Genomic DNA, 16,616 nt, shown 5'->3' on the forward strand with positions numbered 1-16,616 from the left:
TGGTCCATCGACTTGGCACACCAGTAGTGTGGCGCTGTAACCTCAGAGGTAACTCATCGGTCCTGACATCTTGAATACCGAGAGTGAGGCCCTCGATCTGATCCTGCAGCACTACTAGGGTCTTCGATATGTCCAAATATCGAAGGATGGCCCTCCCTACAGCCTCTCTTGCTGGAGGGTCAGCTGCCACCCTTGGGTGTACTGCTAGTTGCACTGGCCCAATATCTGCACACACATATGAGTTTGATTAGTCTTAATAACATTAAAAAAAAAAGACACACACACACAAAAACATTATAAAACTGATAAACAAAGTTGTGGTTGAATCATTTTACCTATAGCACTCCATTGCTCGCCAGCTGGTAACGCCAAATCTGGGTCACCTCAGAAATCCATCCCGACGTATGGATACTCTGCAAAGGCCATCTCTTGACATTCAAACCACTCAAAAAAGGCATCAGAGAAGGAAATCTGTGACTGACCAGCATGTCTGGCCATAAGATCAACCCATCTCTGCATCCGTGGTTCCCTCGATGCTAGCAATCGCAGTGAAATGTTCTAAGGCTGCATTAGTGGAATCCTCTCCAAGGCAAAAGCAGTTAATATGGAACCATAGCCAAATTTCTTGGATCTTCCATTCTTTACTTTGAAGAGCTGTTCTTTTATGATAGCAAGTACTACCTCGCACCAGTTGAACACCTTTGGTTCTAGGAATTCCAGGGCGTACTCCATGTAAGATCTGTTTGCCAAGTGTAAAGCCGCACTGTCAGCCAATCTAGCAAAGGTAAATAAAATGGTCCTCAAGGACCAATCAGTGACATCTCAGATATTGATCTTGCCATCTCTACTAGGCTGAGATCCATCTCTACAAAACTGACGAATGTAATCTTTCACGGATTCACCTCCACGGGCGGATCCTGATAGTGAAAGAGGGGCACCACGCCTCAATAACCTTGTCAAAAAGTAAATATCCTTGACTGTCAATGGAATACATTTGCCTCTGATCTGGAATACCTGGTCGATTGGATCCTAAGCATCAAGAAAATATTGCAAAAAATTGATTTGTTTCCTCATGCTGGATATGCGGAAGAACTTTAGCAAGCCACAAATTCGTAATGCAGTGACTGTGACCTGGTCGTGTAAGGCAATCATGTCCTCTTCTTCATGTTCATGTTCACACCATGTGACAACCATCTTGATCCAACAAATATCTAAAACACAGACAAAAGATGAGTTAGGATCCAAATTTGAGCAAAAACAGGCAAAATTTTCATGAAAAATCACTGTGTAAAGTTTCCTTTCTACACCCATCACACCCTGCCTTTGAGCAAGGTGAGATGCATATTAACTGGCTAGTGTATAGCTCAGTATGCATCACACCTTTTGATATAGGCTAGGTGCAATGGTTGGAGAACGAATTCTTCAAACCCCAGGGGCCCAGAAAAATGGAAAAACTTGCTCAAAATCAAGAAAAGATGGAATGAAAATCAAGAGCTCAGGGTTAGCTCCTACTTGATCCTGAAGACACGAAGAATAGTCCTTGATGATTGCAAACACTTGGTCTCATCCCATGAGCTCATGTCAAGTCTTTAAACCCTCTTTTCTTGACCATTCACCAGTCATCTTTTAGCATGTTGGTTGCAATGTCATGCTTGCAGTCTTGTTCTAGCTATGTTCAAGGTCTATCTTCGTGTGTACAAGTTGTGTTCACTATGTAAGCATTTGTTGCATTCACACAAGAAGGTGTATGTAATGTCATGCAAGTGTCGTCGCGATCATTCAACGATATATCTCAAGTGTCTCACTTGTCGTTCGCACCCGTTAGTCAATCACACTAAGCATGTTGTCTTGTTTGTTTGAGGTGTCTTGTCCTTGAGTCATGTTGAGTGTGTGTTCGCAAGGTCATGTATACATGAGTTCAATCGCTTACACACTTAACCATTTTTTTTAAGATCTATCAACCGGACCACCCTCCATTAGCCAGACCTCCACTAATATGCACTACGCAATCTCAACCCTCAGTGACCAAGCGTTGTTGCCCAGAATTGCACAAAGCTTGAGGCTGCCTCCCAAGCAGTCTACACTGTGAAATCTTGGAATCAACATGGCTGACTACCACCCAGAAAAATGCAGAAATTTCCCAAGAAGCTATCTCAATTTGCACTTCTCGTAAGCCTATCCATTAAGCCTCTTGTTGGTCAACTGGAGAATTTGAATTGGGAGTGACCCTAGGCTTCACTCCTCCAAAAAATTGTGTAGAAGTTATCATCCTTCCCACCTGCACTAACCGAAGAAATTGCGCAAACAAGAGGGATAGGCACCCACTGCATGTCACTACACTGTCTCTAGAAATTGCACAGTTTTGTCAGGGAGTCCCCTTATCAGCCGGCCTGCCACTCCTCCTGAAAATTACATAGTTTTCTTGGACTGTTCACTAGCTTCCCAACACCCCACTCAGCCTGGAAACTACGCAGACATGTCTTGCATGAATACCTCCCAGATCTGCATCATTTTGGCCAACAAGCTTCCCGCATCTTACTCCTAGCCTCCTCTAAAAATCTACGTAGTTTTGACTACAAGTGCCTCCTGCTACCCGCACTGCCTTCCTCGAAATAATTGTGTAGTTTTGCCTCCCAGCTGAGCTAGATTACACTGATGTCACTCCTTTCCCAAACTACTTAACCCAACCTCTTAGTGACCTCTGCACAGTTTTCTCGACAGTGTCCCGAAGCCTTGCATCTTGGCATGATATATGCTCTTCGCAATTTCAAAAGCCTTGTCCTCTCTCCTGGTCACCTCCACCCAAAAGCAAAAGACGATGCATCATGGTAGACTAGGGTATTTATAGATTTGATGCCGTCTTGTCATGAGTGATTGCAGATATAAGTACATGGATGAGACATGGCGCGATGATGAATTGGATGAACAAGGAGCGCATGCTAGGAGACTTGTTCGCGAATGGATGAAAACATGAAGCATGCTAAGTACCAGCAAAGGGGATACATGCACATGCAACATCAAGCAAACTCCAAGACCATCGAAGGATCCACACACCTTTTCATGCGGAGGTGAAGCTATGATACAATAAGAGCACACTCATCATTCAGAAACACTGCAACTCGACATGGACACCACCATCAACATGAACATACCAATATTGTCATGTTGAGTCATGTCATGGGTTGTCTCAGCCACATCACTATTGTGGGCCATATTGTTGTTATAAATGTAATGTAGCATGGAAGTCCAAGAGACCCACATATGAAGTTGAAGATTCATGTCAGTTGAAGAGTCATATAAGTCAAACATTCAGGAGGAAATTTGAAGAGTCACAAGGGTCAAGTTCACCCTTGGCTAAATATACTCCTCATTTGTACATGCAAAAGACATTTTCAGCTTGGCTCCTCCCACATAGCCTTGAGATTCTATAGTCTTTTCTTTGAGGAGAAAGCAATGGCTCCAATGCCCCACTATTGGGGTTAGTGATGTATGGTGTACGGATGTGTCTTCAAACTTTCGCTTAATTCAGAAGTCTATTAACATGCTAGCACATTTTGACACATGTATTGTATTCGTTTGTAAGATTTTTCTTTGGACGCTTGTATTGCATGTTGCTTTAACCCGTACTAAGATAGTTGGACTATTTTGGTTGTTTTAGTGCATATGTTGTTGGAAATGTGTTGTATCAATTGTTAACATTGTCTCGCCCGAGTGGACTACTCTATTGGACACTTGACAGGTTCATCCTTATAAAATTGTTATAATGACCGTCGCACTAGTGTGGACTATTCCACTGGGTGTTGTACATGCTATCTGTTCACTTTGTGTTTGTGACTACCACATTCATGTGGACAATTCCACCAGAAGTTGCACATGTCCTGTTGTGTCATGTGTTTCTAACCGAGTTGGGGCTATTCCCTTTTAACTTGAGACTCACTCTTACCCTCTCCCTTTTAGTGAAAGAACTTAGACACGAGTTACACTAAGCACTCTCGAGGCACACAAACCTGGTTGTTTGAAGACTAAGTATACCACTCTCATGTGCTGACAAGAAAGAGCTAAGGCATATGTTTAAGATAATTGCAACTGTGCCATCATACTGGATTGGACTCCTACAGTAAATGGTGTGACGTCTAGTTGGGGCTTCATACCGGGGAGATCCCCTGAATGTTGGCGGGTCCAGCACCATCAACAGGACAACAACATAATTCTTCACAAATTGTCTTTCTACTCCGAATCAAAATTCACAACATATATGAATTTTGAGGGCTTCAATTCTAAAAATTTTGAAATTTTAAAGCTACATTTGTCCCAAAAGAGTAACCCATCTTCATGCATTCCCCCAAAGTAGTTTCTTTCTTCTTATCATGCATCAATTGAAAGACTGATATGATTGAATGTTGTTGAGCATATGGAGAATGTAATTTTGTTCCTTGTTTTTCAGGTTGAATAAAATATGATTTTTCCTTCAAAAAAAATCTCTTATACTTGACGTCTAGGATCATTTGTGCTTATTTTTTCCTGTTTTTGGTGATAGGTATATTTATTTTGGAATAGGGCTTCCAAAATTTTAGTTTAATTGTCAATGATTATTTGGTGGATGGTATGGATTTCACTTTATGGAATATTCTAGAATATTCTTAAAATTCCATATGATCATGTGTCATATGAATGTGAGTGATGATTTTTTGGCATGTGGTATAGTAAGGGTATTAGTTGATGGTATTGTAAGAAAGCCTATTTAAAGTGGAATGAATCTCAATGGTAAAGGGGAGATTGTAACAAAGTTTGTTTAAAGTAGAATGAATCTCCATGATAAATTGTAAGAAATCTTGTTTATAGTGGAATGAATCTCCATGGTAAAGGGGAGATTGTAACAAAGTCAGTTTAAAGTGGAATGAGTCTCCCTGATAAAGGGAAGATATCTCGATATCTATTGAAGTATCTCAAACTGCTTGCCCATCATTTATTCCCCTGCTGCTTACCCATCATTTATTCCACTAAAATTTTTTGCTCGCTATAAATTAAAATTATATCTAACATTATTCCTTTCAATAATCATCTACCTAATCTAAGGCACCATCAATTTCTTTCTTTTTTGAGAATCTAAGCAACATAAGAACCCTATAAAGAAGAAAGAAGGGAAGAAATAAGAAAGAAAAAACCTAATAAGAAGGAAAGTCTAAAATAAATGAATGTTTGCATTTTATTAATAATTTTGTTACATATTTTTTAAATGTTTATATATTTAATATATATTAATTATTTTTATTATTAAATTATATATTTAATGTACATTAATTATTATTATGATTAATATAAAATTATAATTGAGTTGATTTTTAATTTTTTTTTGTGAATATGAAATTTATTTATAATTAATAATAATTTAAAATAAAATTATAATTTAGTTAATTTTTAATTATTATTATTATTATTAATTTCAAGCCTTTAAAATTATTTTTAAAATAAATAAGGTATTTTGATATAACGTTTTTAACCTTTTATTTATATAACTGTGTTATTTACTTTATCTCTTGTTTATTTATTATCATTTTATCTCTTATCTATCTTTAGGATCATTCGTGCTTAATGTTTCTTCAATATCTAAAGAAAGCAAGGCAATGAGCTTCACAATTGTGCTCATTTTTTCCTCGTGCTTCACCCATATTGTTTATAATGAAGAAATCACAAATATGTTATGTGTGTTGCTTCAATTAATACGCATGCACAGGCTCTCTGGAAGTTAGAAGGGAAGCATCATGCTCCACCATTGCAAGTTTTCCAATACTTTCAGCAAGTTCTAGTGATATTTCATGGTCGGATAATCGATGTCGAAAATCTTGACAACTCCATCTGCTTTTCTCAGAGAATTTGATGTAAAATCTACTTTCAGTACAATCTGCTTTCAATAGCTAACCGTCTCAAAATGCTTTACTATCCAAATGTATATCCGAAGGATAGGATGAGGTGGGAACCACCATTGCTGCATTCCCTTTCCTTGCCCAACTCAAAATTAGAATCTATTTCAAGAAAAACAAAATAAGTTGTGAGTAGAGATTCGCAGAGAGAAATGGACCTCTTTGCCGCCAAATTAGTAAAAAATACTATCCTGCTATTTTGAAGGTGAAGGGAAGGTTTGAAATTGCATTTAAAAGAATCATGAGTGATTGCATATATAGGTACATGGAATGGATTTGATGTCGTCTCGTCATAAGTGATTGCATATATAGGTACATGGATGAGACATGGCACGACGATGAATGGGATGACAAGAAGCGCATGCTAGGAGACTTGTTCATGAATGAATGAACACATGAAGCATGCCAAGTACCAGCGAAGGGGATACATGCACATGCAACATCAAGTGAACTCCAAGACGATCAAAGGATCTGCACACCTTTTCATGCAGAGGTGAAGCTATGATACACTAAGAACACACTCATCATTCAACAGCACTGCAACTCGACATGGACACCACCATCAACATGAACATACCAATATTGTCATGTCGAGTCATGTCATGAGTCGTCTCAGCCACATAACTGTTGTGGGCCATATTGTTGTAATCAATGTAATGTAGCATGGAAGTCCAAGAGACCCACATACGAAGTTGAAGAGTCGTGTCAGTTGAAGAGTCATGAGGGAAGTCGAAGAGTCACAAGGTTCAAGTTCACCCTTGGCTAAATATACCCTTCATTTGTACATGCAAAAGACTTTTCTTCCTCCCACATAGCCTTGAGAGTCTGTAGTCTTTTCTTTGAGGAGCGAGCAGTGGCTCCAATACCCCATTATTGGGGTTAGTGATGTATGGTGTATAAATGTGTCTTGGAACTTTTTCTTAATTCAGAAGTTTGTTAACAGGATAGGACATTTTCACACATGTATTGTATTCGGTTGTATGACTATTCTTTGGACGCTTGTAATGCATGTTGCTTTAACCTATACTAAGATAGTTGAACTATTTTGGTTGTTTTAGTGCATATGTTGTTGGAAATATGTTGTATCAGTTGTTAACATTGTCTCGCCTAAGTGGACTACTCTACTGAACACTTGACAGATTCATCCTTGTAAACTTTTTATAACGACAATCGCACTTGTGTGGACTATTCCATTGGGTGTTGTACATGCTATCTGTTCACTTTGTGTTTGTGACTGTCGCATTCATGTGGACAACTCTGCCGGAAGCTGCACATGTCTTGTTGTGTTGTGTGTTTCTAACTGAGTTGGGACTATTCCCTTTCGACTTGAGACTCACTCTTACCCTCTCCCTCTTAGTGAAAGAAATTAGACACGAGTTACACTAAGCACTCTCTAGGCTCACGAACCTTGTTGTTTGAAGACTATGTATACCACTCTCATGTGCTGACAAGCAAGAGCTAAGGCATATCTTTAAGATAATTGCAACTGTGCCATCATACTGGATGGGAATCCTACAGTAAACGGTGTGAGGTATAGTAAGGGTATTGGCTCATGGTATTGTAAGAAAGCCTATTTAAAGTGGAATGAATATCAATGGTAAAGGGGAGATTGTAACAAAGTTTGTTTAAAGTAGAATGAATCTCCATGATAAATTGTAAGAAATCTTGTTTAAAGTGGAATGAATCTCCATGGTAAAGGGGAGATTGTAACAAAGTCGGTTTAAAGTGGAATGAATCTCCATGATAAAGGGAAGATATTTGGATATCTATTGAAGTATCTCAAGCTACTTGCCCATCATTTATTCCCCCGCTACTTGCCCATCATTTATTCCCCTAAAAATTTTGGCTCACTATAAATTAAGATTATATCTAATATTATTCCTTTCAATAATCATCTACTTGATCTAAGGCACCATCAATTTCTTTCTATTTTTGAGAATCTAAGTAACATAAAAACCCTATAAGAAAAAGAAGGGAAGAAATAAGAAAGGAAAAAACTAATAAAAAGGAAAGTCTAAAGGAAATGAATATTTGCATCTTATTAATAATTTTGTTACATATTTTTTAAAATGTTTATAGGTTTAATATATATTAGTTATTATTATTATTAAATTATTTGTTTAATGTATATTAAATATTTTTAATATTAATAATATAAAATTATAATTAAATTGATTTTTTTTTAATATAAAATTTATTTATAATTAATAATAATTTAAAATAAAATTATAATTTAATTATTATTATTATTAATTTCAACCCTTTAAAATTATTTAAATGTATTTTAAAATAAATAAGGTATTTTGATGTAACTTTTTTTAACCTTTTATTTATATAACTGTGTTATTTACTTTATCTTCTTTATTTATTATCATTTTATCTCTTATCTATCTTTAGGATCATTTGTGCTTATTTTTTCTTCAATATCTAAAGCAAAGCAACGAGCTTCACATTTGTGCTTATTTTTTCCTCGTGCTTCACCCAGATTGTTTATAATGAAGAAATCACAAATATGTTATGTGTATTGCTTCAATTAATACGCATGCACAGGCTCTCTGGAAGTTGGATGAACATAGTCAGAAGGGAAGAATCATGCTCCACCACTGCAAGTTTTCCAATCCTTTCAGCAAGTTCTAGTGAGATTTCACAGGTGGGAACTCCATGTCAAAAATCTTGACAACTCCCTCCAGCTTTTCTCTGAGAATTTGAGATCAAATCTGAGATCAAAATATATATCCGAAGGAAAGGATGAGGTGGGAACCACCATTTCTGCATTCCCCTTCCTTAACTAACTCAAAATTAGAATCTGTTTCAAGAAAAACAAAATAAGTTGTGAGTAGAGATGCGCAGAGAGAAATGGACCTCTTTGCCGCCAAATTAGTCCAAAATGCTATCCACCTTGGAGATTTTGAAGGCTAAGGGAAGGTTGGAGCTGCTGCTAAAGTAGTAAGAACCGTGCTATGGAATTGGAAATTGCATTTAAAGTTGGGGAATTGTAGATATAGCTGCCTGTTAGTCACAAAGATGCTCCTCTGAAAAACTCAAAACTCTTGCTGTTGTAAACAACATCGCAACATTTACTTACAGAATCCTGACTTCTCCACCATGCTTTTAGATACAGAATCCTGACTTCTTAAAAGAAATGAAATTTACTAATTTATTTAAAGATAGAAAAGTTACATGTTTTCCTTGTAGCTGTTATGACAATAAAGTTCTCAAAATGGGGCAAGATAGAATTTGTGAACTATGATTACTTAAAGTTAAAGCTCGTCTGAATTGTTATAGATGTGTGTCCATCAACTTTTTTTTCTCCTTTAAATTGAATGGTAGTATCAATTTTATGTTGGTTATGCTACGCTTTAAAAGTCAAAGATAGACTTTTCTATTTGATGTGAAGTCACCAATTCAATGATATATTGGACATGATGAAGATGTAGTCCTGCTAAGCTTACAAAAATAAATAGTCTCAAAAACTAAAAAATATTTCTATATTTTAGTCATTTGAAAGAAATACAAAGAAACAACAATAATTCTATTTATGAAGTAAAATTATATTCATTTTGATATTTTCTTCAATAATTTCTAGAAATAAGATATTTCTAAATTTCAATCATTTGAAAGAAATACAAAAGTCCTCTTGTATTTAATACCAGAAGTGTGTCACACATTCATATAGATGTAAAGAATATTGAATATAATTGTATTTTAAAGATAGAATAATATATTATAATCATAAACACATTTCCAAAACACCACTCAGAGTAGATCTAACTCTATTGTTCACATTTACATGCAATCAACTATAAAACATTTATATGCAATCAACAAGGAAGGTTTATGTACAAAGAAGCATATAACCACCACTTTGCTAGAATAGACTAAGATGTGGAAGAACTTTGGCTTTCACAAATGTTGTTGATAGTAGTACTTGTACTACCCAACAAATGTGTTAGATTTGATTGGAATTTGGGAATGGAAGTAGAGCTCAAAAAAGTGTCTTTGATGTTTTGCAATGTGCCTAGAATGCCCATCATAGTAGGTCATCCTTGAGGAGATTCATTTGTGAAATGTAAGCCCACATTTATTAGTGCACTGAGACAATTGAGATCCTTATCTTCTTTTGTGCATCTATTAGTGCTCCTCAATATACTTATGTCCACCACTTCTTGTACTCGGCTTGGAAAACTACTACCCACCCATTTTTGCAAGTTCATTCCTTCCACAAACATGTCATGGGTCGGCTTCTTTCTAGTGAGCATTTCCAATAGCACTATTCCATAGCTATAAACATCACCTTTTGTTGTAACTTGTCCTCCCACTCCATATTCTGCATTCATAGATCCTCATCTTAAGTTTTTTAATTTAATTTACAATGTTAAGTAAACATAAGAAAATCATAACATTGCTTAATATGGTATATAGTTTAAATAATACCTGGAGGAATGTACCCTGTAGATCCTTTGAGTGCATTTGTGGAAGTGAAAGCTCCATCTTCATTATTTGCAAAACATATAGTAGCAATGCCAAAGTCTATTAAATATGCAGTCATATCTTCACCCAACAACACATTGTTGCAGCGATTGCACCTTCTTTTTCGCCAGAAATATGATACTGAAACTTTACCTTTCCATGCATGCAAGTGTATATGTTTCTCTAAAGGGTCTTCTAAATGAACCTTAACACAATAAAGCATATGATTACCAATTTTCCTCTTGAATAATTTAATTCAATAGTATATACAAGGACATGTTTTTCTCTTCTCTTCTTTTTGAAGAGTTCTAACAAAACAAATACTTCCTTGCATACAAATATATATATTTATTTTCCAAGGAATTTAACACACTAATTATTCTTTTTTCAAAAGTTAGCTAACTCACTAGCTATTAGGCATGCAATACAAAATATTTTCCTATCATTTCACACATCAGACAAATTTGTCATATTTCCTCAAGAAATAGCATGAATAACAAATTCTTCTCAAATAACACAACCAATTGTCTTTTATGCAAAGGTTTTGTGTGAACTCTTTCTCAAAATGGTTGCTCCAGTAGATCAAATGTACTAGATATTATTCCTATGCACATAAGCACATATTCTCTTTAAGAGTCCAATGTTTCTCTTTAAAAATTTAATGCATATGCATCATGAGAACATCATTGGTAATATTTTAAATGAAATAATTTAATTCATTTTCAAGAATTATCAACATAATTGTTCTATTTTTGTGCATGCTAATAACTTATCTCTTTTCAATAAATATCAAACTTAATACTTATTTATTTGTGCATGGAATTAATTTATTTCTTTTCAAGAACATTAACACAATGTTTATGGCTATATGCACATAACAACTATTCTTATTGCGCCGACAAATCAAATGGCATCACTTTATTTTACTCTATTTTTCCTCTTTTAGCCATAAACTTTGGTCGCAATTTCCACACATCTCGAAACGAATTTTTGAAAAAGAAAAGAGGTTTTTCTGGGAACGGGTTAATTGAAAAAAACTTCTCTCAGGATGTACAAAGGTGTCATGGTTTGGAAGATTCGAATGAATCTTTGCAGCCCATGTTTCTAGATTTAAATATTAAATAATTCCTATTTTTGTCATCAATTTTGGACACATTTTTCGAGACGCTGAAAACTATTTTTTCAAATTGGAAAGAGGCTTTTGGCGAGAACGAGCTGATTTACAAAAAATTCTTTCAATTTTTACAAATATATCATAGTTTGGGAGATACAAAGACATATTTGGACCCTATTTTCCAATAATTCAGGCAATTCAGACAATTATTTAGCCATGAAAATATTTTAAGAATTCAATGCACATAAAATATTTTAAGAATTCAATGAACAAAACATTTATTCCTCTATGCATGAAATTACATGGAGGTTTTCTCAAGAAAATAATCTGGACTCTATCATATGAAAAATTTCAAACAAATAAATTTGATTCTTATTTCTTCATGCAACATATGCAAACACAATAATTTTCAAAGAGCATATTTAGTTATCTTTTAATGCGTGCTTGGAATCCCTCCTTCCTCTCTCTTGGCTGCATTCTACATGTATTCTATCATTAGTTCTCATAGGTTTACAATAAGTAGAATTAAGAAAATGCAATAGATTCTTGGAATCCCTCCTTCCTCTCTCTTGGTTGCATTCTACATGTATTCTATCATTAGTTCTCATAGGTTTACAATAAGTAGAATTAAGAAAATGCAATAGATTTTATAAATCTTAAAGGAATTCCATAAATCATATTTTTCCTAAATTCTAAAATCACTCCATAAATCATATTTTTCTAAGTTCTAAAATCACCCAATAAATCATCCATAAATCTCTCAAGTTTTTTCAAGGTAGATTTTCTTTTGCCTTATGGACAAAATATCGCTTATCCATAGGTTTTCTAAAACTATGACTTATTAGTTCTAGAACTCAAAAATATACCGACTTGGAAATACAATTTATTTAGATAGAAGAATATAAGTTATTCTCAATATAAGAATTAAGAATTAATAATATTTAATTATTCAACATTTTTACGATAGTTTTTATAGTAGCTTAGCTAGTGATACAAAGATGCTGTTGTGAATCTACACTAATTATGTTTAATATTTATCTATTTAATTTTAAATTAAAAAAATATTAATTAAACTAATTATTTATAATTATAAATATTAATATAGATTTTATTTAATTTTAGATTTACTAAGTATTTAGAGTTTACAATTCTAAGGGTTAGCTCACTGTTGTTGAAAACACCTCACTATTAAGAGGTTACCCAGTCAATTCTCCTCAATACTCTTGGAGTTAGATTTTGTTAATGATACAAACATATTTTTGAGTGTAAAAATTTGAGAGAGATAACAATTATACCCAACCACAATTGATAACTCCGATTATTATCATAACATAAATTATATTTATATATGAAGAGATTATATTTATTAATTAATTTAAATAAAAAATATGAAATAATTATCATTGTTTTAATTTATATAATAAAATTACTTTATTTGTATTTTAGTATTCTCATTTCAAAATTGATTAAAATCAACATTTTTATTGACATATATTATTATTATCATTTTAAAATTTTAATGTGATATAAATAATAATATTAAATAATTTTTTAATATAATATACATAATTTTTTAATATAATATACCTAATTTTTTTTAAATAACTAATTTTTAATTTAATTAATAGCAATAAAATTATCATATAATAAATTGAATTCAATAAACAATTTTTTATTTATTTATTTTATTAATTTTTTTGATTTAATACACTATTAAAATATATATGATAATAGAATAAGTATACTATTACAATATTTCTTGCCCCGTAAATGAGCGAACAAAAAATATAAAATATCTGTCACTTAACAAAGTGTATATATACATATATAACTTAATTTTATATCCAAAACTCCAATCCATTTTTTCCATACTAAATTAAAATTTAAAACTCCTCGTAACACAATTATATTTATTATTTTTTTAATATTAATATAAATAAAAAAATATAATATATAAAATGCACATAAAAAAATAAAAACTCACTCTTTATTTATATCGATATCGAGAATCAAAAAATAATGTGAAAATCTCGAATGAAAATTTATAAAAACAAAATTAAATATAAACTATTTGTTTGTACCAAGTAATATCAAAATCCCTTATTTGAGATCGTTTTACTTCTGAACAACAAACAACTGATAAGCCCTGCTTTCTATGATTGATTAATAATCAAACTATTCTGCATGATTGAAACAAAACGCTGGTGCAGTGATATCATACCCATAGCACGTGAACTGGTGCATTTACCACTAGAGATCTGTAACCACTGATTCACATTAGACCATGTAATTCCGATTCAAGGGTTTTCAATGCTGGGCGTGGCACGCAGAAGACCATCGTTACTCCGCTCTTGGTTTTCTTGGCAGGCAGAAATGAAATTGGGCAATACAAAATTTTGAGCCAATTACCCGGGCAAGCAATGAGGGGCTCGCCCCATCCAAAGTCCACTTGGTTAAATCCCAGCCACCTCCAGTCAGTGAGAAATGTATCGTCGACACACGGAGGGGCTAAAGTGATCTCTTGGCGTAAGCGTTTCATTTCAAGGAACGCGATGGCTGATCTCACGTACTCCTCATTTACAGCTAACTTTGCCTTCTTTATCAACTTTACAGCATGTGAAAGGGATCCATTAACAACCTCTTCCGCTGTACTGCTGTGTGTACATGCCACGTACTGACCATTGCCGTAGTATCCCTCTGCAAGAGGCGGGTCGAACGACCTCCTCACGTCGACTGGGAAGATAAACCTAACAACGTGATGAAAAGGAATTCCCAGAACCCTTGTTCTCGCTCGCCACGCGAACGCTGCCAAAACATCAAACGTTGTACAGTGCTCTTTCAGCTCCTCCACGATGGGCCGTTTTATCCTTTCCAAAGCATCCGAGTTGAGATAAAATGAGGCGAAGACCAGGTCCTCGGATTTCACAGTGGACAGCGGAGTATTAGGGTTAACGAAGTATCCACTTTCAAGGAGCTCGTGATGCTGAAAACGGACCAGATAGGGCTGCTGCGGTTTGAGATCTTCTCGCTGCCACACTGCTTCGATTGAAAGCTTCGTCTCTCCTCTAGCTATCTCTGCAAGTCCCATGAGAAACTGGACTGCCCCTCGTCCGTCACACAGACTATGGTTGATACTCACACCCACCACAAAGCCCCCGCAATTGAAGCTCGTGACCTATTTTTTCAAGATAAAAGCACCCGTTGTGATCAGTCATTTCATTAAGATTTTTCCAGTAATTGCAAAGGGAAATCCAAGAGTATATGAAAATCAATTTACCTGCAAAATGAGAGGGGGAACTTCCTCGATTTCTACGGTGAGCGGAAACTGAAAGAGCAGTTGCTCGAATGACGATTTCAGCTCCTCGAATTCTCCCAGGATTGGAAGTGTGCTCTCCGTGTCCGCTTCAACGAAGAGAGCACCCTCTCCCGTGCAGTCTACCTGAAGTTTACGACCGTCTTGTGTTCTCCTTACCCGGCCTGCGAGTGGGTAATAGTAAGACAAAAGTTGTGACAGTGCATCCTGAATAACCCTAGCTGGATTTGTGGCGGAGTAAATATTCTTGGAGCCATTACTGTATACAAGAAATACATCAAATCTCCTCCTTAAAAGGAAATGGTCGTCCAGATTGGAAAGATAGAGGACGGTATTGGGAGAATGTTGGGAAGGTGGTACCAGGACAGACTCTATTACCTTTACAGGCAGGTGAACTTGGGAGCAATAAATATGACGGTTCTCCATTGACATATCCAGCTGCCCCTTCAACTTGACCTACTCCCCTTCTCAAAAGGCCCTGATCCAGTTAAATAGATGGAGATGACAAGTTTGTCATTGGTAGCGGACAAGTCGTGCGGGGCCGGAAGATTCGGGAGGAGGCTGCATAATGATGCTCTCAAACAAAAGTCCAAATGCTTGGAATCTTTGAATTGCGTATCACATGCCTGAAAATACATTAAAGTGCATCGTCGATTATACCTAAAATATACATTCGAATTGTGTATCACATGCCCGAAAATACATTAAATTGCATCGTTGATTATAACTAAAATATATCTGGTTAGGTAAGATATGAGTTCCCATTTGTCTAACGATGTACATTCTTTGACAATATCGTCGGATATGAAGTTTGCCCACATAGTGCAGTGTCCTCGCACTCAATCATATATGTCTTTTTTTAATTCCCAAATATGATAACATGAATGTATTTGTGAATGTTGTGTGGCTATTACTTGTGACGTTTCACTATTATATTTTTCGTTGATGAAGTTATGTGCCCCATAGTGTAGTGTCCTTGCACTCAATCATATATGTGTTTTTTTGAGTCCCAAATATGACAACATTAATGTGAATATATTTGTGAATGTTGCCTGGCTATTACTTGTGATGTTTCAGTATTATCTTATGCATGTGTGGCTTACCTTTTGTATTGAATCAAAGAGCTTCCAAGTTGTTCCATTTGGTGGTACTTCACCTCTATGTGTAGAAAAAATGTAATCTATAAGCTCTATTAGATTTTACGTTACAAAGGTGTATGTAGTTACATCATTATCTACTTAAAACTTATATGGACTTGTATTTTTCTTTTGCGGCTAGTATTCCTCAAAATATAGGCAGTCGTCATAATTTGTAGTGGTAGTTAGATCTTGGCTAGAATAACAACTTGTTCTAAGTCTCTTAGTTTCTCTATAGTTACTCTACAAAAATATCTATAAAAGCATTATAAACAAATATTGTAAATTCCAAGGTTTGAAAAATGCCTCAATCAAAACTAATATGTGAAAGTTATGCCCCCCATAAGTTTACCTACCTTATTGAACACCATGGTATGAGTGGCTATCACATTATCCCACATTACTCACAAATGTGGGTTTAGCAACATGTGGAATTTCAAGAATATTCTAAAAGATCTAAAACATTTTCACAATTAAGGCTTGAAGAAGTTAAATTCATAACCCTAGATGACTATTGGGTTATGTTAAATACCAAGTTATTATGAGGAAAATAGGTTCCATTCTTTCTCATTATACCCATTTCATAGTTGAGAAAAATATTTGAATGTGGTATTTTCAAAGCACAATAGAGCAGTAGTATCTTGTAGTAGTCATTTATGCCA

At 34.9% G+C, this 16,616-nt stretch overlaps 1 protein-coding gene across 1 annotated transcript; it reads right to left on the reverse strand.

Annotated features, from left to right (window-relative positions):
* Positions 1-13,583: 13,583 nt before the first annotated feature.
* Positions 13,584-15,255, reverse strand: LOC149255037 (taxadien-5-alpha-ol O-acetyltransferase-like). Its single transcript, XM_089457157.1, has 2 exons — positions 14,783-15,255; positions 13,584-14,680 (listed from the first exon to the last, which is right to left on the reverse strand). The coding sequence occupies exons 1-2, from the start codon at positions 15,248-15,250 to the stop codon at positions 13,778-13,780; spliced, it is 1,371 nt and encodes a 456-aa protein (XP_089313283.1). The 5' UTR covers positions 15,251-15,255; the 3' UTR covers positions 13,584-13,777.
* Between the last annotated feature and the right edge of the window lie 1,361 nt (positions 15,256-16,616).

This window comes from Pinus tabuliformis, chromosome 7 (assembly GCF_031772625.1).
Source record: "Pinus tabuliformis cultivar Carrire ecotype Pingquan chromosome 7, CPIR1, whole genome shotgun sequence".
In the NCBI taxonomy this organism is placed as follows: domain Eukaryota; kingdom Viridiplantae; phylum Streptophyta; class Pinopsida; order Pinales; family Pinaceae; genus Pinus; species Pinus tabuliformis.

Coding starts and splice junctions, on each gene's coding strand:
- LOC149255037 (XM_089457157.1), bottom strand. CDS start 15,250: ATGTCAATGGAGAACCGTCATATTTATTGCTCCCAAGTTCACCTGCCT. Junction 14,681..14,782: donor TTCCCCCTCTCATTTTGCAG/GTAAATTGATTT, acceptor TTGAAAAAATAG/GTCACGAGCTTCAATTGCGG.